Source organism: Canis lupus, chromosome 18 (assembly GCF_003254725.2).
Source record: "Canis lupus dingo isolate Sandy chromosome 18, ASM325472v2, whole genome shotgun sequence".
Classification (NCBI taxonomy): domain Eukaryota; kingdom Metazoa; phylum Chordata; class Mammalia; order Carnivora; family Canidae; genus Canis; species Canis lupus.
In genome coordinates this window covers 50979294-51000842 of record NC_064260.1, presented here as the reverse complement: position 1 = coordinate 51000842, position 21549 = coordinate 50979294, and the positions used below count along the sequence as shown (strand labels likewise).

Here is a 21549-nt window from a genome sequence, read left to right as displayed (position 1 = left end):
ACAGTTGAGCTTCTGCCTTCAGCTCAGGGCATGATCCTGGAGTCTCAGGATCAAGTCCCACAACAGGCTCACTGCATGGAACCTGCTTCTCCCTCTGCCTGTGTCTCTGCCTCTCTCTTTCTCTGTGTCCCTCATGAATAAATAAATAAAATATTTTTAAAAAAATTTTTTTTACATATCTTAAAGATCAGATCTGGGTTACTCTGGATTTGCAAAAGATTTTTAAAGCCTACAATCAAATAATAATAATATATAGCAATGGCTATTGTGTCTAATCACCTGCTTCCAAACGGATCAAAATGTGTCCAGCTTTAGTGAGAGGATCTAACACAGTGTCTCTTCTTTCTCCCAGGTGGTAAAAGTGGGTCTGGTTGAAGACTCTCCTTCCACTGCAGGTGAGCCTGGGGCCCTTCTGCTCCTGTGAGGTGGGGTAATGCCCTGTCTCTAGTCCAGCAGGCCAGACAGTGAAGACTTTGGGTGTCCTAAGGTTAAGTCAGAGTTTGAGCAGGAAGACTTATGGGCATCCTCACTGCCCAGGTGAAGTGATGGCAGGGTAGAGTGGGGAGGTGTCTAAGGCTCAGGTGTAGCTGAGACAGAGGGGTCCTCACACCTTGTCACCTACTGGTCAGGGGTGGCTTCCTGTGGCCAACTGTGTTTGTCCCCGTGACAGGTGATGGAGATGATTCACCTGTGGTCAGCCTTACTGTGCCCTCCACATCACCGCCTTCCAGCTCAGGCCTGAGCCGAGATACCACAGCCACCCCACCTTCGTCCCCATCCATGAGCAGTGCCCTCGCCGTTGTGGGGTAAGGGGCTCTTACCTATACCTCTCCTTCCTGCCAAACCCCTCCATCAGGGCCCAGGAACCTGACTGACTCCCCACTGCCTGCCTGCAGCATTGTACAACAATGATGGCATACTGCATGTAGAAAGCAGGATAGTGGCAAGAACTTTGGAGTTCAAATTCAGAGACTTAGGTCACTAGCCGGGCAAGTAGAACCACTCTGTACAATGCAGGATACTTTCTTCCCCATATGTCTTCTGGGGTAAAAAAGCTGAATAAGACAAACAGCAGAGAGGCCCTTTGCAGCCTGTAAAGTGCTGTGCAGGAGTCTTGCTAGGGGACTGCCCAACGTGCTGGAAAGAGTGTAGCCATGGGAGTCCTGCACACCTGGGTTTGAGTCGTGGTTCTGTGCTAGGTCTACTATATAAGCTTGTATTACTCAGTGATACTTGTTAAAGCACAGTGAGGGAGGGGCACCTGGCTGACTCGGTTAAGCATCTGTCGCTTGATTTCAGCTCAGGTTATGATTTCAGGGTTGTGGGATTGAGCCCCATGTTGGGCTCCATGCTTAGCCCAAATCATGAGGCTGCTTGGGATTCTCTCTTCCTCTCCTTCCGCTCTTTCCCCACATTTGCACGCTCCCTGTTTCTCTCTCTCTCTCTCTCTCTCAAGTAAATAAATAAAATCTAAAAAATAAAATAAAGCACAGTGAAGGAGACCACATCAAGGCATAACCATTGAAATAGGTGTAGGGAGCACTACTGTGGATTTTGCAGGGTGGGTAGCTCAACTCCAAATACAGCCTGAATAAGTGGGAATTTCTACCCTGGGAGTGGGTATGGATGGAAAATTACTAAGAAGAAACATCAGGGGTAAGAGGGGTTCTAAACAGACCCAACAAGATTCTTAACTGAGACAAGTCAGGGTATCAGACATCTCTGGAGGTGGTGGTGGGGGGGTGATGAGGAGCCTGGCCAGGTGACCCAGATAATCAGATAGGGAGGGTGGGGGTTCTTGCTAACTGTCTTAGCAGGTTCTTGCTAAAACTAGATTTTACAAGGAAGTATGCAAATGGGCCTAGGAAAAGGTTTAGGAGCCAGATTAAAGTTTCTGAAGTTTAGTCAAGCAAAGAACCTTTGTCACTTGTACAAGGTTCATTTTCGACTCTGGAAATAGAGTGAAATAGAGGTGTCAACAGTTTTGTGAGGCTTCGATAAGAGCGTGTGTTGTTGGTGCCTGGCACATGGGAGTTGCCTTCTTTCATGCATGCAGTCTGTCTGTCAGCATAGTGGCCATTTGAGCCACTGGAGCTGTAGCAGCAAATAAGAAAGGCTGGTCCTAGTCCTGGCACTCAGACTCCTGGGCTCTGGCAGTGCCAGGGCAGCAAAAAACTCAAACTGTGTAGGTTTGCAGTAAGCACTATGAAAAATTAGTAGGGGGATCGTTCTGAAAGGGGAAATAATTTCTTTAGGGTCTCAAGTATCCAGAGTGTAGATCAGGTGGTCAGGGCAGCCTCTCAGGAGGCAGCTCTCATGCCTGCCTGAACAAGAGGAGCTGACAAGGAGGGTGGAGCAGAGCGCTCCCATAGGGGCCCCAAGGGAGCAGGTCATGAGGTGAGGAAAGGGAACACATGGGTAGCCCCAGTGGCGCAGCGGTTTGGCGCCGCCTGCAGCCCAGGGCGTGATCCTGGAGACCCTGGATCGAGTCCCACGTCAGGCTCTCTGTATGATGCCTGCTTCTCCCTCTGCCTGTGTCTCTGCCTCTCTCTCTGTCTCTATGAATAAATAAATAAAATCTTAAAAATTAAAAAAAAAAGGAAAGGGAACACAAATGGGCCCCTGCACCTTCCTCCTCCTTATTTCCATTTTGTCTGTCTTGTCTCTGTTTCTTCTGGAGAAGATCCTCAGCAGCAGAAAGGGTAGACACTGGCCAGTGGTTTTTCTAGAAACACCAATGACAGGGTCATGGTCCCTAAAGAACATGAATGTTCTTAGATGGTAAGAAGCCTACATTGCACTTCGGATCCAGACCCTTACTCTCCCTCTCCCTTTCTTCTATCCACTTCGCTTCATGGCCTCTACTGATTTACAGAAGGGACAGTTCAGGAAAGGAGGAAATGCCTCATGGCTGGTACTCCTTTATGGTTCCAGCCTTCCCAGGAGGCCTGGGGGCCAGCCCTTACCATGACCTCCTTTCCCATCCCATTTAAGCTGATTTTTAATGGAACCACTGGAATCAGGCAGAGAGAGAAATGTCAGAGGACTTTGTAGCCTGTGTATCTATTGTGTCTGACGCCTCCTTTCAAGAAAACATCAGCCCTTTTCCCCCTTGGAGCTAAAATTATCCCTGAGCTAGAAGTGCCATAAATAAGAGAAAGCCGCAGGTCAGCATCCATCAGCGCTCCCTCCCGGGTCTGCTGTGGAGCCAGCCAAGGTGCTTGCGCCTCTGCCCCACTTAATCTCTCCAGCACTTGTCTAGGTTCTGTCTGTGCTCTGCTTACTGGGTGTGCACATGTGTGTGCATGTGAGTGTGTATGTGTACGCATGCACACTTTCTCCATAAAGCTCCCTTCCTCTCTGCCTCCCTCATCCCCCTGTGACTTTGTATTTGGCTCCCTCACAGTGCCCCAGGGCTTTACCCTTTCCTGGCTTTGTCTTCCCTTCCGTCAGCCTCTCCTACCCACACAAACCAATTCTATGAAACTGGAGGGGACCCAGAACCACTTAGCCTGCCACCTCCTCTCACCCCTCCCAGAGCCTGGCGGTCCCCTCTAGGTCCTCCAGTCTGGCCATGTAGTTGGGAGCTAAGGGCAGAGACTACTCTCCATTACTGTTCCTCTTCCTCAGGAGCCCCAACAGCCCATATGGGGATGTGATTGGCCTCCAGGTGGACTACTGGCTGGGCCACCCTGGTGAGCGGAGGAGGGAAGGTGACAAGAGGGATGCCAGCTCCAAGAACACCCTCAAGAGCGTCTTCCGCTCAGTGCAGGTTTCCCGCCTACCCCATGGTGGGGAGGCCCAGCTTTCCGGCACCATGGCAATGACTGTGGTCACCAAAGAGAAGAACAAGAAAGGTAGGTGACATCTGAGGCCAGGGACAATCAGGACCACTAGCGTTCACTATCTCCTCTCAGGGTCTGGGACAGGGTCTGCTTCTGGGAGACCTTTGGACGTGGGCGAAGCCGTCCATAGATCATGTCCAGCCTGGGTTTTTCTGTAAGGGTCTTAGCTCACCTTGTGAGACAAGGCCATTCCTTCTATAACGAAGAAAAATGGATGTCCCCAGTGGGTGAGTGGTCCCTGCCTGCTGAACATCAGTGCCTTAGGGGCCAGGGCAGTTAGTGCTGCCATAATGAAGGGAGCCTTACCAGCCACTGCCCTTAGGGATGGACTGTGTGACAGAGGAAGATGTCACTGTGTCCCCATGAAGCAGGGCATTTGCACCCAACCCTGGGGGTCACTGAAGCCCTTATGAACAAAAGGGCATTGTTGTGTAAGAATTAAGAAGAGTACAGCCCATTTTGGATAATAGGGGTGGCTTCAGGCACTAGAGGTGGAGTTGGGAGCGGTCCTGTGCTCTCAGAGAGTAAGGCAAGAATCCCCACAACCAGGCCAGCCCTAGGGCAGAGCTTGCTACTGTCTGTTCCACCGATCTGGCTGTGAGCCTCCCATACCAGGCAAGCCTGCCAGGTGACTCAAGGGCCCTCACAACCTCACCCATCAACCAGCTGTCAGGTAGGAGCTTTCTCTACCTGTTGGACCCAAAGCAGCTGGGCCTCTTTCTCTTCATGCCTCTGCTTAATAGAGTTCCTCTTGGGGGCAAGCAGAGGGCTGTGCCAAGCCTAAAGCCAAACAAGTGTAGCCCTGATATTTGCCCAGAGCTGGCAGATTGGCCAGCTCTGCAGTGTCCTCCTTGTTGCCCCAACATCCCTGGGACAGAAATGTTGCAAACACTCCTGTGAGGCCTCGTAGCCACAGCAGATTTGACCCTATGAGGGCGCAAGTGTGTAGGAAGAAGAGCCCAAAGGCACAGGCACCTTGCCCCACAGGCTACCTAGAACATTCAAGCTGGAAATGGCCTCAGAGACTAACTGGCCCCAGGTCCTTGTTACACAGTCAAAGATACCCAGGCTCAGGGAGAGGCCTCTGCTGAGAGGGGGCAGGACTCAAAGATCTTGGTATTTGCTTCCCACCTACCCAGAGCTAGGGAGCAAGGGAGGAAGGATGGCTGTCTGAATATCACCTCCCCTTCCCCCAGGAAGAGGGTGCCAGGGGATGAGAGAGAGGAAGGAGAGGTAGCTGCTTTTCCAAGGGCTATGACGGAGGTGGTTCTGCTTGTTTTCCAGTTCCCACTATCTTCCTGAGCAAGAAACCTCGAGAGAAGGAGGTAGATTCCAAGAGCCAGGTCATCGAGGGCATCAGCCGCCTCATCTGCTCAGCCAAGCAGCAGCAGACCATGCTGAGAGGTACGGGGAGACTGGGGAGGGAGAAGGGTGCTTGGCAGGGCGGGAAGAAGAGGGGCAGGGGACTTGGTGGGGGAGGTGGCCTTAGCAGCCCTGGTCAACCCCTCCTTCCCCTGTTACCCCAGTGTCCATCGACGGAGTCGAGTGGAGTGACATCAAGTTCTTCCAGCTGGCGGCCCAGTGGCCCACCCATGTCAAGCACTTTCCAGTGGGACTATTCAGTGGCAGCAAGGCCACCTGAGGGCACTATCTCCTGGCCACTCTCCCTCCTGGCACTGCCACCAGCCTCACCGCCTGCGGGCAGGGGGAGGCCAGCAGGCCCGGGCCCAGCATCCCCTTTCCTGGCCCAGGAGCCTGCATCTCTCTTGCCCAGTCCTGAAGGACACTGCCAGTGGGGACACTGCTCCCCTCCCTCCTGCTCAGCCCCCTCCCTCCTGCTCCAGGCCCAAGGCATGTCGATTTTGCCTTCTGGCACCCATCTGTAGAATTGAGTCCTCTGGGCCTTCCTTCACTGACTTCCACTCTCCCCACATGGCACCAGTTCCTTCCTGGAAATAGGAAACCTGGAATCCTGGCACATAGCAGGGAGTTCAGCCCTCCCTATCTCTACCAGCTGCCCAACCTGCTCCCCCCAAGTGAGGCCCAGGGCCACTTCTCACTGCCATGGGTTCTCCCAGTGGGGGGTAGAAGGGGCAGTGTGAGCCCACGGGCCCCCTTCCCCTCCACAGTCACAGGGGCAGCCCCACCCCTCCCTCACCCCCAGGACAGCATTCTATGGTGATGCCATGTCTTTCTAGGGTGGAGGGGGCCTTCCTGGTCTCCCCTATGCACGACTTCCTCACTTACCCCCAGGTTCCCCCTAGATGTCACAAGCACCCTTGAGTGTTTCTTTGGTTATCTGCACAGCCAGTCTCTTGGTGGTTCCATGTAACTTGCTTGGGCACCAGCCCCTGTCCTTGTGGCTTCCCCTTTGTTGATAACTCTCCTCCCTCTGCCTCCCACCCCTTTTACCCCAGCACAACGATGCCTCTTCCTGAACTCCAAACTGGGACAGATGGGAGGCAGACCCCCACCGGCATATTGTCTGTGTCCCTACATCACCCTGTGCCAACCATGTCCATTTGTGTCCCATTCCCTAGTGTGTTCTTCCCCCCCTCACACCTGGTCAGAGAGCCCACCTTCCCAGCCAGGTGTCTCTCCAGCAGGCTCCAATCCCTCCCTCTCGCCATGGGGTTCTGAGCCAACTCCTCAGCCTCGACCATCAGCCTTCTCAGGAGAAGCTGAGCACGCAGGGCCGCCATCCCAGCTGCAGCCCTCTATCTCCTCCAGCACCCTCAGAGCTTTACTGTTGCCCTCTCATCCCTTCTCGAAGTTTTTGCACAGAACTTCATTTTGAAAAGTGTTTTTCTCATTCTCCATACCTCCCCAAACTCCTCCAGCCCTTATCCCCTGTTCAGCCCTATCATCCAGAGCATCTCCTGGGCTGAGCTGCTCTCTTGGGGCCGGAGAAGGGTGGGGCTTGAGGGACTGAATGGATGTTGGGTTTTTCATTCAATAAACTGGTGATTTCTTACCAACTAGCAAGGCTTGGGCTTCTATGCCTCTCACTGTGACACAGGATCTGTACAACCCTCTCCCCTCCACAACACAGCCGACTTCTCTCAAGATCAACTCCTCTCAAATGGCTAGAAAGAAGCATATTCTCATTTCCTTAATTGGAAAAATAGGCATGAAGTTATCTTTCCCAGTATGAGGCAAGCAGAGGTCAGAAACAGAAGTAACACTCTTCTCACACCAAAATTTCCTTTTTCTCTAGTACTCACCGTCCCCAAATCCCACCTCCCAAGATGGTGACAATGTTGAGGGCAGTTTCTACTGATTAAGGATTAGAACTTGGCTTCTTTCCCTCTACAAGGCTGATGTCCTGCCTTAGTTTCTAGAAGCTGGTGGTCTGAGGCCCAGGTGGAAGGGGTGGAGCCAGGGTCCATCATTGAGTTGGCTTTCCTGCCTGCCCTTAACTTAGAGATGAAAAACAGTCATAGCCCCCTGGTCTCTGGATGCCTGGTTCTTCACACACTTCCAGGATAGAGGCTTGCACACCAGCCTTCCTCTGGTGAAGAAGTGCCTGGAGTTTGGGGTTGCATGGGGGAGGGGACAGAGGGGCTTGGCATCCTTACCCTACAGGACACAGCCACAGAGGAGTGGATGACCAAGTAGGGTAGGCTATCACTGGCTCCCTAAGCCCTGTGGGCCAATGACCTAAAGGCGGGAGGCTCTGAGACCCAGCAGTGTGGCCCTGCACCTAACTCTCTGAGCCTGGAACATGGAAATAATGCCTGCCTCCCAAGGGGAAAAGTCCACTGAGGTCTGTGAAAGTGTCCCAGAAATGTAATCTACACATTAGTTACTGAACAAGGTGCACAATCTGGTTGGTGAGAGGAAATGCCAGAAGTCAAAATGTGCTAGAGCGGACGTGGGTGTTGCCTTGGGGCAGAGTGGAAGCTCCACAAGAGGTCTGCGGGTGGGAAGCAGTGGGAGAGGGCTCAGGCAATGCAGGGGCTGTGGGGACCTGGAAGCAGTGAATATCCCAGGCTGGAGGGATGTGGGACAAGTAGACTCAGGTCCAGCTCAGAACTGAGAAGATGGAGCAGGTGATGGGAAGATGAGGGTGAGGAAGAGGCATAAACTCCCAGCCTGCTGTGTCTGACTCCACATCCTGGACATCCCCTCCTCTCACCTCTAGGACTTTGCTCTTGCTGTTGCCCCCTCTCTCCTGCCATCGTCTAGACTGGATCTTTCATGTCTGCATGCCAACACACAGTAATAGCTCCCATGTCAAAAACAATTTCCCTGCTTCCAGATTCCCTCTGACTGCTACACCATGTCTCTGCTCCCTTGAAAGTGAAATTGTTCAAGAGATGTTCATGTTCCCTGCCTCCACTTCCATTCCTACAGGCTTTTTTCCTCAACAGCCCCCATCAGAAGTTCCCTTACCAAGGGCACCAGTGACCTGAATTGCCACATCCAAAGACCAGTTTTCTTGCTTCACCTGTCCTATACATACTCATCACTCCCTGTTAGAATGGCATTGTCTGCTTGACCTGTGGACAGCACTCTGATCTCCTTCCATTCTCTGACTACCCTTTCTTGGCCTCCCTTACTGTATCCTCTTCAGTTTCTCAGCCTTGGAACACTGGAGAACACAGGGCTCCAGCCTCTGGCCTTCTGTCTCCCGATACTCAGCCCAGTAGTATGAAATGCTCCACTGTGCACAGTCTTCTCTCTCCTTTCTTCAGGTGCTGAGGCCAAAACCTTTGGAACCACGACTGACTCCTTTGCCTCTCATAGCCAACATCCAGTCTGCCGGCAAATCCTATAGGCTCTCCCAAAACAGGTTGAGAACCCAGCAGCACCCCACCCCTTTCACTACTGTAGTTATCTCATGTCTGGATGTTCTAATAGCCTCTCAATTATCTGTGCTTCCACCTACTATAGTCTGTTCTCCACACAGTAGCCAGAGAGAGCTTTTTAAGATATTAATCAGATTGTGTTAAATTACCAATTTAAACTGTCCAGTGGTTTCCCATCCCACTAGGAATATACTCCAAAGCCCTCATCATAACCCTAAAAGCCTAAGATCTGACCTCCTGTGGGCTGCTTGATCTCTCATCTCACTCTGCCCATCACCCACTAGCCTCCTTTACATTTCTCAGACACACCAAGCACACTCTGCCTCAGGATCTTCACACAAGCTATTCCCATGCCCCCATCCTGCCCCTGCCTCTAGGTTCATGTGACTTGCTCCTCCATTGAAGTCTTGGCTTAAAGGTCACCTCAGAGAAGCCTTCCTTGCTCTACATGCCTTAAAGAGCACCTCCCTTTTCTCCCTACCTTCTTTAGTTTTCCTTATTAGCATTTCTCCTTGGGATTTAATTATCCATTTGTTTATCTCTCCTCACTGGAATTGTAAGCTCCAAGAAAATAGAATGTTTTTTTTTGTTTTTTTTTTTAACCTGCTCTATCCTTCCCCAGGATCCTTTTTGGCTCATCATAGGTACACAATGAATATCTGTTGACTGAATGAAGAGTCCCCGTGCTGCTGGAATGGAGTCCCCAGTCCAAATGCACTACTCAGACACCTTAATGCCTCAGCCCCAAAGACACTGGAGGCTACTCCTAGGCCCTGGAGTAAGAAGATAAACTCCAAAGAAGAGGAAAAGGGTTGTGTAGGAATGGTTTCCAGAATTCCAAACACGAGGCAACTCAGATTTACATGTTGAGACAGCTTGCCCAGTCACTGAGGGGTAAGGCTGGACCAGAGCAGAACTGCCCATGGGGCTGCCAGAAACATTCTCTAAAGGCAAAGAGTAGCATTTTGGTGCATAAGGTGGAAGAGCTTCTATCTAAACTTGTTATATATCAACTCCAGACTGTTTTATTGTAAATTTAGACAAACACGTATTTTAGAATAGTTTTAGATTTACAGAAAAGTTGCAAAGATAGAGCAAATAATTGCTGTATACCAACCCCCCAACACACCCAGTTTCTCTTACTGTTAACATGTTACATTAATATGGTACATTTATTATATAACTAATGGACCGACATAGATACATTATTATAAAGTCCATATTTAACTCAGATTCCTTAGTTTTTCCTTAAAGTCTTTTCTGCATTCCAGAATCCCATCCACAATAGCATACTACATTTAATCCTTTGGGCTGTGACACTTTCTCAAACTTTCCCTATTTTTGATAACCTTGACAGTTGAGGCGTGCTGGTCAGGTATTTTGTAGAATGCCCCTTGGCTAGAATTTGCCAGCACATCATATCAAAGGTTCCTGCCTTCAACATGATTTGTCAACCTTGATCATCTGGCCAAGGTAGTATTCACTAATGTCACACCTCCTTCCTTACTGTGCTCTTAGGGAGGAAGCCACTAAGCACAGCCTACACTTATGGAGTGAAAGATATTCCTCTATATCCATTATTTAGAATTCTTCTAGACAGTAGATTTAAGATCCATGTTTTAAACTCCTTCCCTCATGACCCACTGCTGTGTCCAGAGACTGATGGCATGGATGGCCCTCTCAACACCACCTGCAAGCATTTTCTTTTAGCGAAGCCGCTGCCAGAGTGCTTCATGTGGTTTATATCATGGACTCCTTCAGGCAGCCCCAGGAAATCAATTCTGCTGATATTTCCTTTTTACCAAGGAGGAAGCCCAAGGTCAGAGAGCTCCCCTTACCCCAAACCCCACCCCCATCCCAAATCTAAACTCATTTCTAAGCATTTACATGACTTGAATACTCACAGACATCTCAAACCTAGTATGGCCCAAACAGAACTCTTGATCTCCTCGACCCAGTTTTGATAATGGCACAGCATCCATCCTATTACAGGCCAGAAACCACTGAATTGTCCTTTGTCACCACAGCAATTCCTGTCCATTCTGCCGCCTCTCAGTTCCCAAACAACCCAGAGTGCCTCATTCCTTTGCTAGAGCCCTTCAGCAGCTACCTACAGCTGCCAAACCCATGGCCCATGAGGCCAACACATCTGGCCCCACTACCTAACATCACTTCCAGCTGCTTTCTCCCCCACACTCTTCACCCTTGAGCCACACCTGATCTTGCAGTCATCACATTCCTCTTCCCTGCACCAGGCCCAAACAGGTGGTTCTTCCAACCTTAAGTGCTCTGCCCTGCCCCACAGAGCTACTTTCTTTGTCTTTAGGATACAGCCTACACATTACCTCCTCAGAGAGGCTTTCCCAACCAACCACCCTGCCCCAGAGCCCAGTTGTTTGCCCCTACCTGAGCCCTTTCTGCAGTCATGGCATTCAATGTCACCTGCAATAAATGTCTCTGTACCACATTAGAATGGGAGCTCCAGGTGCGCAGGGACTCAGGCTACATCTCCAGCACCCATCATTCTGGCAAGTGGCAAATACTAAAAGGTAACTAAAAGAACAAGTGAGGGGTTAAGTCACATGTCCAATGCACACAGATCCACTGAAAAGGAGCCAGATTTCTAACCCAGGTCATCTGACTCCAGACCACCTCTCAAGGCCCCACTCAGACCCCAAATTCCCAATCATCCATACATCCTACATGTATTAAGGTCCTACCATGGTACATGGTGAAGACAGAGTTGGGTTCTTACCTATGTGGGAACTCCAAGGCGAGCAGGGGAGACAGACAAATAGACATTTGCCACAAAGCATGACACATTGCACAGGAGCACACCAGAAGGACATCTAATCCAGCTTGGGGAAGGGGTATCCAAGATGTCACAAAGGAGATAACACCTGAGCAGCATCTTAAAGATGCCTGATGTGATGGATGTTCTGAACACAGGAAATAGCAAAAATGGGAGATGAGAGAGTCTGGCTTGTTCCGAGACCCTTGGATAGTTTAGCATGGCTGCAAAGCAAAGGGCATGGTGAGTGATAGGACAGAAGAGAAAGGAAGCAGCCAAGGCACTGAGGGGCCCTACAGCTGTGGTAATCCTCACTCTGCCTGGGCGAGGGCTGTGCACTTTATTCTGAGATCAGTGAAGAGCCAGAAAAGGGTTTTAGAAAAAGGAGATGAGGAAATTTAGCAAGATTACCTTGTGACAACAGATTGGAGGAAACAAGACTGAAGACCAGAAAAGCTTCTAAAGGTATGGCAGCAATTTAGAAAAGATGTGACAGAGACATAGACAATGGTAAAGGGAGGAGAGGTGCAGGAAAATGGAAACTTTGGTTCAATTTAAGAGGTAAGATCAATAGGTTTAGGTGACTGGTGAGGAAATAGGGTCAAAAGAGAAGGAGCCAAGGATAGGGACAGGCCATCTGCTCTAGGTGAACAGGCAGATGGTGGGACATCCCTGGAGGAGATTTGAGCAGGAGATGGTGGGTTTAGAGTGGTTTGTGCTGTTTAGAGGTTAGTGTCCAGTTGGAGTCGAAAAATAGGTCTGGATGGAGCTCAGGGAAGTGATCTGGGTTGGATGGAGATTTGGGGCTTCCTTAACATGAAGAAGAACTGACAGGAGGAAGAAGGTGAGAATACCCGTGGCTGGGTTGAGCTCTGTCTGTCCTGACCATGTAGCACCTATTGCCAACACCAAACAGCTTAGCACTTGTATTCAGACATGCCTTTCCATTTACTGCCTCTTATTGCTCACTTTCATCCTGAATGTGTTTTCCTTCCAAAAACACCTTAAGAGACTACCCAGTATTTCATATAGTTTCTCCCCACTCTCCATTCACTAGCACAGGGTCTATCAAACAGTAAGTTGCTGGTAATAATAATCCTAAATAACTACTAGTAACAGAGTCTGTTATGTACAAAGCCTAATATTAAGATCTTAACTCTGCCATCTTATTCCATTTTCTCAAGGACCAAAAGAGGTAAGTATTAGGAACTTTATTTTACAAATGAGAAAACAGATGAAGTTACAGAGCATGCCTAAAGCCCCACAGCTGGCACTTGGGAGAAATACGGCATTGAACTTAGCTGAGTATGAGCCCAAAGCCCATGTACCCTCTTACTGAACAGGGTGAGGACACTTCTAGTCTGGCTGGGAGGTCACAAGGAAGAAAGGATACAGATTTGCCAAATGGCTACCAGGATAGGAAGCAGGAGCCTCTCAGGGGATCTCTAAGCAGCCTTGATTCTTGACTAAGTGGCAGAAAGAATTGATAACCAGGTGTGTTCACTGTGGAACAGTTCCCTCAGGAAGCAGAGAGCTGCTTGTCCTGTGGAGGAGACATGATCTTCAAGGAGCCTCCGGTCTTGAGCACTTAAGGGTGAACCTGCCGACATTTCAAGGAGGATGATATGCTTGGCAAAAGTGCCCCCCCAAACACTTCAAGGAAAAGTATTGAAGCTGGCCAAAGGAAAAAAAGATGAATTTCAGAAAGCAGACTTCAATGGGATGGGTGCTTCTGAGGACCTAAGGGGAAGGGGTGGGAGCAGTGGGAGTGATTTTCAGGAGAAAACAACATTAAAAGTAGCAAGAATAACTTCCCCAGGCATGGGACAGGCGGGGGCAAGCTGATAAGCTCTGCAGAAAGTGGCATAAGGAGCTGAATCACCACTGGGCATAGACTCCTCCCTTTTTTCTCCATTAACAGAGCACCCATCAGCAGCCTGGCATGAGACCAGCAGCTGCAGGGGGAATGCAGAACACAGCGGGATGAAGTAACAGTCCTTTCCCCTGGGAGATGCACAGTAGAATCCTCAGGGATAAGATAAAAACCAGTGGCCACAAAGGTTGGACACATGCAAGATTAAGCACTGAAAGCAAGATAAGAGCCTGTGAACCCCGGCAGCGGTAGCGCAGACCCTGCCTTCCCTGCACTCAGCACACAGGGAGGAGCAGGATCAGATACCTAAAAAGAATCACAAAGAAACCACTGAATCCTGCAGAGAGCAGAAAAGCCAGAGCAAGAATCCAGCAGAAGTCATATGAGAAGACTGAAAAATATTCTTGCCATTTACCTGGAAAAGATACAAGAATATGCTCCTTTGTTTTTTTATTTTTATTTTTTTTCTCCTTTGTTAGATGGAGAGAAAGTACAAGGGAAGAAAGCAGGGGTTGTAGATGTGTGTTTGTGTTTGGGTATGTGTGGTATTCCTACATGGCCTATAAATACATGCACATGGAGGTGTATGTGTGGCAGGCAGGCATCTATCTGGTCAGTGCCTCTGAGTGGACCTGACCAAGGCTGTGTGAAGGGTGTGTACAAGTGTGCTGCTGTGTGGGTGTGAACAAGCAATCTGACCTCAGTTCTCTTGACCTCTACTCTCTGTGGTCAGTCTCCCTTACACACTGAGGCAAAATAGCCTGGACTGCAGATTAGAGAAGGACAAGGTGGTCACTGGTAGCCTGAGCTCCCAACAGCAGGCTCTCTTTGCACGTGCAGCTGCCAGCCCCTCTCTGGGCTTCAGTTTCCTTGTAAAACAAAAACATTTAAGCAGTGGCTTTCAACCCAGGATGCATAGCACAGGCAACACTGAAGTTTTGAAATAATAAGAGATACCCAGGACCTACCATTGTACTACAGAATCCTAATCTCTAGAAGAGCCTTCTCATGAAGTCCCTTTGACAGGAGATTCTAAAGCAGAGCCTCAATAAGAATGACAAAGGGGCTCTGAGCTCCGGATTCCATTTCCTCTCCAGAAAGGAAGAGGTGAATGCAGCTGAGATCTGATGGGGTCTACCTGCATAGAAGGTTGGATTATCACACCACAGCCAGCACTCTGGAAGAAAATGCCAACGTGAGGGCTAAAGGAAGACAGACCCCAAACACAAAAGACTCCAACCTGCAGGGCCCTAGAGGAAGACTGACCAGATGAAACTGACAAGGACAAACCCAAATTCTGCACTAATGCACACAACCTAATGGATGAACACAAGAAACTGGGAACAGTAGGAGATCCTGAAGGGCTGAGGACAGTGGTCAGAGAGAAACAAGTATAGTTCGTTGTAACTTGTATGTGCCTTTTGAATTTTGCATCATAGGACTATATTAGCTCCTTTAAAAATCACTGGGGAAAAAAAAAATACTTGGCAGAAGCACAGGACCTGGGAGAACCTGGCTGGATATAACTGAGATGTGCGCAATCTAGGGTTTTAGTTAACAAACACCCTGAGCAGATACAGTGTGGTGGCTGTCAAAATTAGCCTGACCTGAACTTCATGGTGGACAGGGGACATTCATGAAGTGGGGACTATCCCTCTGTGATCTGTGAAGTTCACTCCCTGTCTGGATCCCTGAGCCCTGGACTGGGCACCATATTCTGGGCAATATATGGATTAACACCTAAAATACACCCCAAAAAGAGAAACTGGAGGAAACTGGAGCAGGAGTGGGTCATGGGATAGGGTTTGTCAGTCCAGGCAAGGAGAAGACGGGGTAGGGGGATCGTGGAGGTCTCCAAATATCTCCATTGGAAAAAAAAAAGAAACTGTTCTTCCTGAAGATAGAACTTCAGTTTGGTGTCCGTGAGCACTGTAGGAAGGTACTTTTTGAGCTAAGGGAAAACGTCTTAACCTTTAGATCAGTCTCACAGCAGAAGTAGTGAGCTTACCATAGGATATACTTGACCTAGGGATGTAGGACCATGTCTCGGTCAGAGACGATACCAAGGAGATTCTTGCATCCACCAGGACACTTAACCTGGTGGACTCTGAGTCTGAACCCACCTGGATTCATGAGTAACACATAGGTACCAGTGCCAGGCCTTGTCAGATTTTGTCCCTCAGGTGATTATCCTGTTGTCACTAATGACATCGACCTAGAAGCAGTGGGGGCAGTGCCAGAATAGCCACTAACCCAGGGCTGCAGAGCGTCAGACCAAAACCGGGGCTTGGAGGGGATTTGGCAACACCAGTAAGTGCACTCTCCCACACTTTTTTAAAACCAACATTTACTGAGTGCTTCTTTGTGGCTGGCCAGGGGCTACTGTGGGAGTCAACGAGGCAGGCAGGTCTTGGCCTGCACTTTAGGGAGGAGACCGAAAACCAACAAGAAAAATATTAGAAGGGATAAGCGCTAAAGAGAGAAACAGGTGCAGGAGGGGACTTTATGGGAGGTCAGGGATCAAAGAAGGCTTTCTGAGGAGGTGACGTTTATTCTGAGCTTGGAATTACGTCACTGCCTAGGGTATCTGGTCAACAAATAGCACTTGTGGTGTTGACCCACAGGGGCACGGGGTTCGGTTTCGGCAGATGCCCAGCTGCCCTATGCCCACTTTTTCTCCGTTAGGGTCAAGAAGCATTTCTCCCAGGAAGCAGCATTAAGATACTGCGAATCCCACAGGGGCTTAGACAGTTCTGAAAGTTGGTTGAGGGGCATAACCAGTCCCTAGAGACAAATGAGCCTGGGGTCAGATATTCGAGAGGCGGATAATAGCAGTGCTCGCTTTATTGGGTCTTTGTGGGCATTAAATGAATAGATGCACTTAAAGCATCAAAGCGCCCGACACACAGTAAATGCTCAGGAAGTGGTAACTACCTCGTTAAACATCAGTAAGTGTCAAAAGTCTCGCTCTGGACTCGTTAAACATCAATCAGTAAGTGTCAAAAGTCTCGCTCTGGACTCGGAAGAGGCCAGGCCTCTTCCTGCGCCTGGGTTTCTCCCCCTGTCCTCTGGCCGCAGCACTGGGTGCACTCAGGGTTAGGATCTCCCGAGCCTCTCCACACCCCTGAGGCCTCGGGGCGGTGCACAGTCGAGGAATCCGAGGCCGCAGGGACGTGGGTGGTGGAGGCTTGGAACCGAAGCCTCCAGGCAGCCCACTACCCGCCCCTCTGTGCCCCGCCCCCGCGATGGCCCCGCCCCCTCCTAGCCCGAAGCGGGCCCGGCCTGCGAGCTCCTTTAAGGCAGCCTGAGGGAAGAGAAGAGCGTGTTTTGCCCCCTCCGACGCCGCCGCCGAGGTAGAGGCTTCACCTTTAAGGCGGCGCGAGGACTTCTGGGAAGGCCGGCGGGATGGAGGCGGCGGGACCGGCTTTCGGCTGCGGGTCCGGGTGAAGCGGGGCGGGAGCCGGAACCTGAGCAGGACCCGGGCCGGAGCCTCTGGGAGGCGTAGGTCCGCGCGGGCCGATACGGCCAGGAGAGGGGCCCCTGGGTCGGCCTAGGGGACGGTCATCATGGGCGCAGCGTGCGGGAGAACAAGGCCGGCCTGCTGGGAGGGGGCGCGGTCCTGGGTGGCCGGGGGCGGGAGCTCGGCCTTTTTAGGGGAGGGGTCCGCGGGGCGTCGCGTCGACCTATGGGGAGGGGTCATTGTGGGCGCGGCCTGGTTGGGGGAGGATGAAGAAGCCGAGATTTCGAGGCTTCTCTAGGGGGAGGGTCTCCAAATGGTCGGCCTTCCCTAGAGGAGGGGCTCTGTGACTCGGCCTAGTTGTTGGGGAAGGGGCTGCCCGAGGGCTTGGGGCTGGATCTCCTAGAAGGGCTGGGGTCTCCCCAATGCGAGTGAGCCTCCATGATCCCCGTAGGACCGCCCTCCAGCGCTCCCCGTCCTGACTAAGGGAGTCCCCGGGGAAGTCCCGAGGCTGCCGCCTAAGCCGGCCTGAGCGGGTGGTCTGGGCCCAATTCGAGTCCAGCCTCACCGGCCTCACCGCATTGCGTCTCCCCGGCCGAGGCGAGCTGGGCGCGCCCCCTGCAGGCCGAGCGCCGGCACGGCACGGGTTGCCGTCTTGGGGACCCAGGCACCCTGGGGACCCAGGCGTCCGGGGACCCGAGGTGTTTACCTAATCCGGGGCGGACGGCGGTGTGGCCCCAGGCCCGGCACCCGCCTGCCCGCCCCCTCGCCCTCACAGGCGGCACGCCATGGCTACGATGGTGCTTCCGCGGGAGGAGAAGCTGAGCCAGGATGAGATCGTGCTGGGCACCAAGGCCGTCATCCAAGGCCTGGAGACCCTGCGCGGGGAGCATCGTGCCCTTCTCGCTCCCTTGGTAGCTCATGAAGCTGGTGAGGCGGAGCCCGGCTCACAGGAGCGATGTGTCCTCCTGCGTCGCTCCCTGGAAGCCATCGAGCTGGGTCTGGGGGAGGCCCAGGTAGGCTGGTCTGGGATGCTGAGGTGGGAGGTAACGGGAGGGATGGAGCCTTCCAGAGGAATCCAGGCAGAGTAGGAACAGAATCTGAGCAGGGAACCTGCGGCCTCTGGAGCCCATGGTAAGACCCCAGATCTGATGAAAAATGAATGAGCTTTGGAAACCCCAGCTGAGTGCCTTGCCTCAAGAGAGCCTGATCATCCTTTAGCCCCCACACAGAACCCTGTTCCTGGCTTCTCTGATGGGTAGCAGAGACTGAATGGCATAGGAGAACAAAAAGGAAATCCTTAAGAATCGCTCCTCCCCACCCCATTCATTCTCTTATTCATTCCTTCACAGGTAAGTTATCAAGTGCCTACTATCTGCCAGACAGTCTGTTATGTGCTAGAGACACAGGTCCAACAAGAGAGTCAAGATCTCTGCCCTGGTCCACTGGGGAGAGAGTAAAAAACACACATATGTTTGTTACATGTTGTGGTAAATTGTACAAAGAGAAGAATAAGATCTTGTGATAGCTTATAGCAGGAGGTCTTATTTATTGGTCAGGCAAGAATTCTGAGGAAGTGACATTTAAACCAAGACCTGAAGGAGGGAATGAACGGGCCTCCAGAAAAGGGAGAGAAGCAAGAGGTTATATGTGCAAAGGTCCTGAGATAGGAAAGATCTTGTTGTGGTAGGAGAAATGAGAGAAGACCTAACTAGAGCTTCCTGGGGGAAGGAGAGGGACAGAAGAGGCCTTTGGAAAGGCAGGGGCCAAATCATACTGTACCTTAGTAGTTTGGCTTGTATTCTCAGAAAAGCAGGAGGCCTTTGAAGGGTTTCAGTAGTTAAGAAACACAGTAAGCCTTAGGTTTTATTTTTTTAAAGATTTTATTTATTTATTCATGACAGACAGACACAGAGTGAGAGGCAGAGACATGGGCAAAGGGAGAAGCAGGCTCCATGAAGGGAGCCTGATGTGGGACTCGATCCTGGGTCTCCAGCATTAGGTCCTGGGCTGAAGGCGGCGCTAAACCACTGAGCCACCTGGGCTGCCCAAGCCTTAGATTTTAAAAGCTCTGTCTGGGGGCGTGTGAATGACGCAGTAGAACATGTGATTCTTGATCTCAGAGTTGTTCGAGCCCCATGTTGGGTATAGAGATTACTTTTTGTTTTAAGTCTTAAAAAATAATAAGTACTCCCTTTGGCTGAGGTGTGGAGAATGAACCAGAGTCAAGGGTGGAAGGAGGTAGCAGGTGGTTAGCAAGTCACTGCTGGAATTCAAATGGGAAATGGTAGCTTGGACTACAGAAGTGGCCAGGAGGGAGGAGAGAAGGGGCCCAGTTCCAGATATGTCTGGAGGTGGGTCCAGCAGGACCTGGAGATGGAGTAGGGGGGAGAGAGGAGGGCAAAGTAACTCCCAGATGTGTGGTTTAAACAAATGAAGGGGACAACAGAGCCTGGATGATCAGGGGTTCTGTTTTGGACCTCTACGTTGGGGCTGGGAGGATGGTGTGCAGATGGAGATATTCAGAAGGCACTGGGGTGTATAAGGAGTACACACTCTCCGTGGGAGAGCCTTGGCCCCTTCAAATCTTGGCTGAGATGCTGCCTGGCTCCATGAATCCTGGACAGTTGGTATCATCTTGGTTTCCTTGTCTTTAAAATAGGGATCATGCCATCTGCTGTGTATATTTCCAGGCTGTTTAGGGAGTTTTTTAAAAAGCTAGTGGTTGTGAAAACACCTGTCACTTACACATTTGCTAATCAACTAGAAAGTGTAGGGTCCCAGACAGCCTGGCCCTCTGGAGGGCAATGTGCTGGTCATTCCGTCCTGGGCTAGTTGGCTGCCAGGTACAGAGATAAACACAGGGGTTCCCCTCCTAGTGTGCAGAGGCACCAACACAGATGGGCAAGAGGATGACATGGATGGAAAGTGCCCTTCTTTCCTAGGGCTGCAGAAATGACCCCAGCTGTGAAGAATGGAGAAAAAGTAGAGGGAGTTGAGCCTATGCAAGGCTCCAAGGCAGGAAGAGCCTAAAAGCTCAGGAGAAGAGTCCTAGAGGTTGGAGAAAGGGGTAGGGGCTGAAGCTGAGGCCTCTTGGTCCCTTTTCCCTGTGATTCCCAGACCATCTGGGGCCTGGGACATGTATACCTCTCATTCTGGGAGCTGCATAAGGCCAGAGGCTTACCTGGGCAGAAATCGGGATGGGGTCTTTTGGTGGCCCTTCAGCCATTTATCAGGGTTCTTAGGAAATTGCTAGCCCTGGGGAAGGGAGCAATGGAATAGCGGCTGTGGCAGCAGAGCTGGAGTACAACTCCCAGGAGAGACAAAAAAGAGAATGGCTAGCTCAGGGAAAGTGCAACACCCCAACTAGCCCTCTTTGTGATAAACTCAATGAGGTGGGAATTGGTTTTGTTTGTTTGTTTGTTTTTTTAAGATTTTATTTATTTATTCATGAGAGACACACAGAAAGAGGCAGAGACATAGGCAGAGGGAGAAGCAGGCTTCCTGCGGAGAACCCAATGCAGGACTTGATCCCAGGACCCTGGGATCACGACCTGAACCAAAGGCAGATGCTCAACCACTGAGCCACCCAGGTGTCCTTGAATTGGGGTTTTTAATGCAGAAGACTAGCTAGAGGCCCAGGAAAGGAGGTGGACCTTCTCAGAGTCCACCAGGGTCAGCCTGGGAACCCAGGGCTCCTGACTCCAGAAGAAAGGAGCCAGGGGTCCCAAACCTCCTAGATTCAGGTCTTGGACTAGGGTCTAGTTGAGGTCTTGGGGGATAATTCCCTTGATGACAGGAAAACTTGAGGACAGGAGAACTCAGTCCTGCAGCTCTTCATAGGCACAGCCAGGCCCTAACACCCCAGGAGGCCCAGGCCAGGGGTGGACAGTGTTCTAACCCTCATCTTGGCTGGCTGGTACCATAGGTGATCCTGGCACTGTCGAGTCACCTGGGGGCTGTGGAGTCAGAAAAGCAGAAGCTGCGAGCTCAGGTGCGACGCCTGGTACAGGAGAACCAGTGGCTGCGAGAGGAGCTGGCTGGAACACAGCAGAAGCTACAGCGCAGTGAGCAGGCTGTAGCACAGCTGGAGGAGGAGAAGCAGCATTTGCTGTTCATGAGCCAGATCCGCAAGCTGGATGAGGACACATCTCCCAGCGTGAGCCCCTACCATGGCCACTGCAAGGCCATGGCGGGGTGGGGGGAGGCCTGGGAGTCGGGATGGACATGGGGAAGACTTGGCTCTGCCCAGCCACTGACACTTGGGCTACCACACCCTCCTTCCCTGATGCTCTTTCTGTCCTTCCCAGGAGGAGAAGGGGGATGTCCCCAAAGACTCTCTGGATGACCTGTTCCCCAACGAGGAGGAGCAGAGCCCAGGTGCAGAGGGGCAGCTGGTTCTGGGGGTGGGGAAGGGAGGGTTTTGTCAACTCCTTGTCCTTGGGACCCAGAGGTCACCAGAAACAGTGACCGAAAGGCTGCCATGTTCTTTCCTGCGTCATTTCTGGTCACATCCCAGTATGTTAGAGTTTAAAAGGCAGGTTTCACATGTTGCTTCTCTCTCCCTAAGCTCTGAGAAATGGGTATCACAGTTTAGAGCTTTGGAGCAGCCTGGCCTGGGTTCCAGTCCCACTCTGCCACTAGTCTTTCTGGGACCACTGTTTTCTTTGCCTCTTTGAGCCTCCTCTGAGGGTTCAAGAAGATGCATGCACAGTACTGAGCCTTAGGTCAGTGCTTGCCTTGCGAGTAGCGTCGAGCACACATATCAGAGT

The 21549-nt window shown here is 51.2% G+C and overlaps 1 protein-coding gene across 8 annotated transcripts in view; it reads left to right on the top strand.

Moving 5' to 3' along the window:
* LOC112659442 (phosphofurin acidic cluster sorting protein 1) overlaps positions 1-21549 on the top strand; it is a 161451-nt gene that overhangs the window by 134330 nt on the left and 5572 nt on the right. The window contains exons 20-26 of one of the 8 annotated variants that reach the window (XM_049096879.1): positions 353-395; positions 671-806; positions 3631-3857; positions 5130-5249; positions 17519-17793; positions 20706-20936; positions 21088-21157. In XM_049096879.1, coding sequence (XP_048952836.1) covers positions 353-395; positions 671-806; positions 3631-3857; positions 5130-5249; positions 17519-17793; positions 20706-20936; positions 21088-21157 — 1102 coding nt within the window. The other 7 variants (XM_025446243.3, XM_025446248.3, XM_049096881.1 and 4 more) reach the window with 7 other exon arrangements.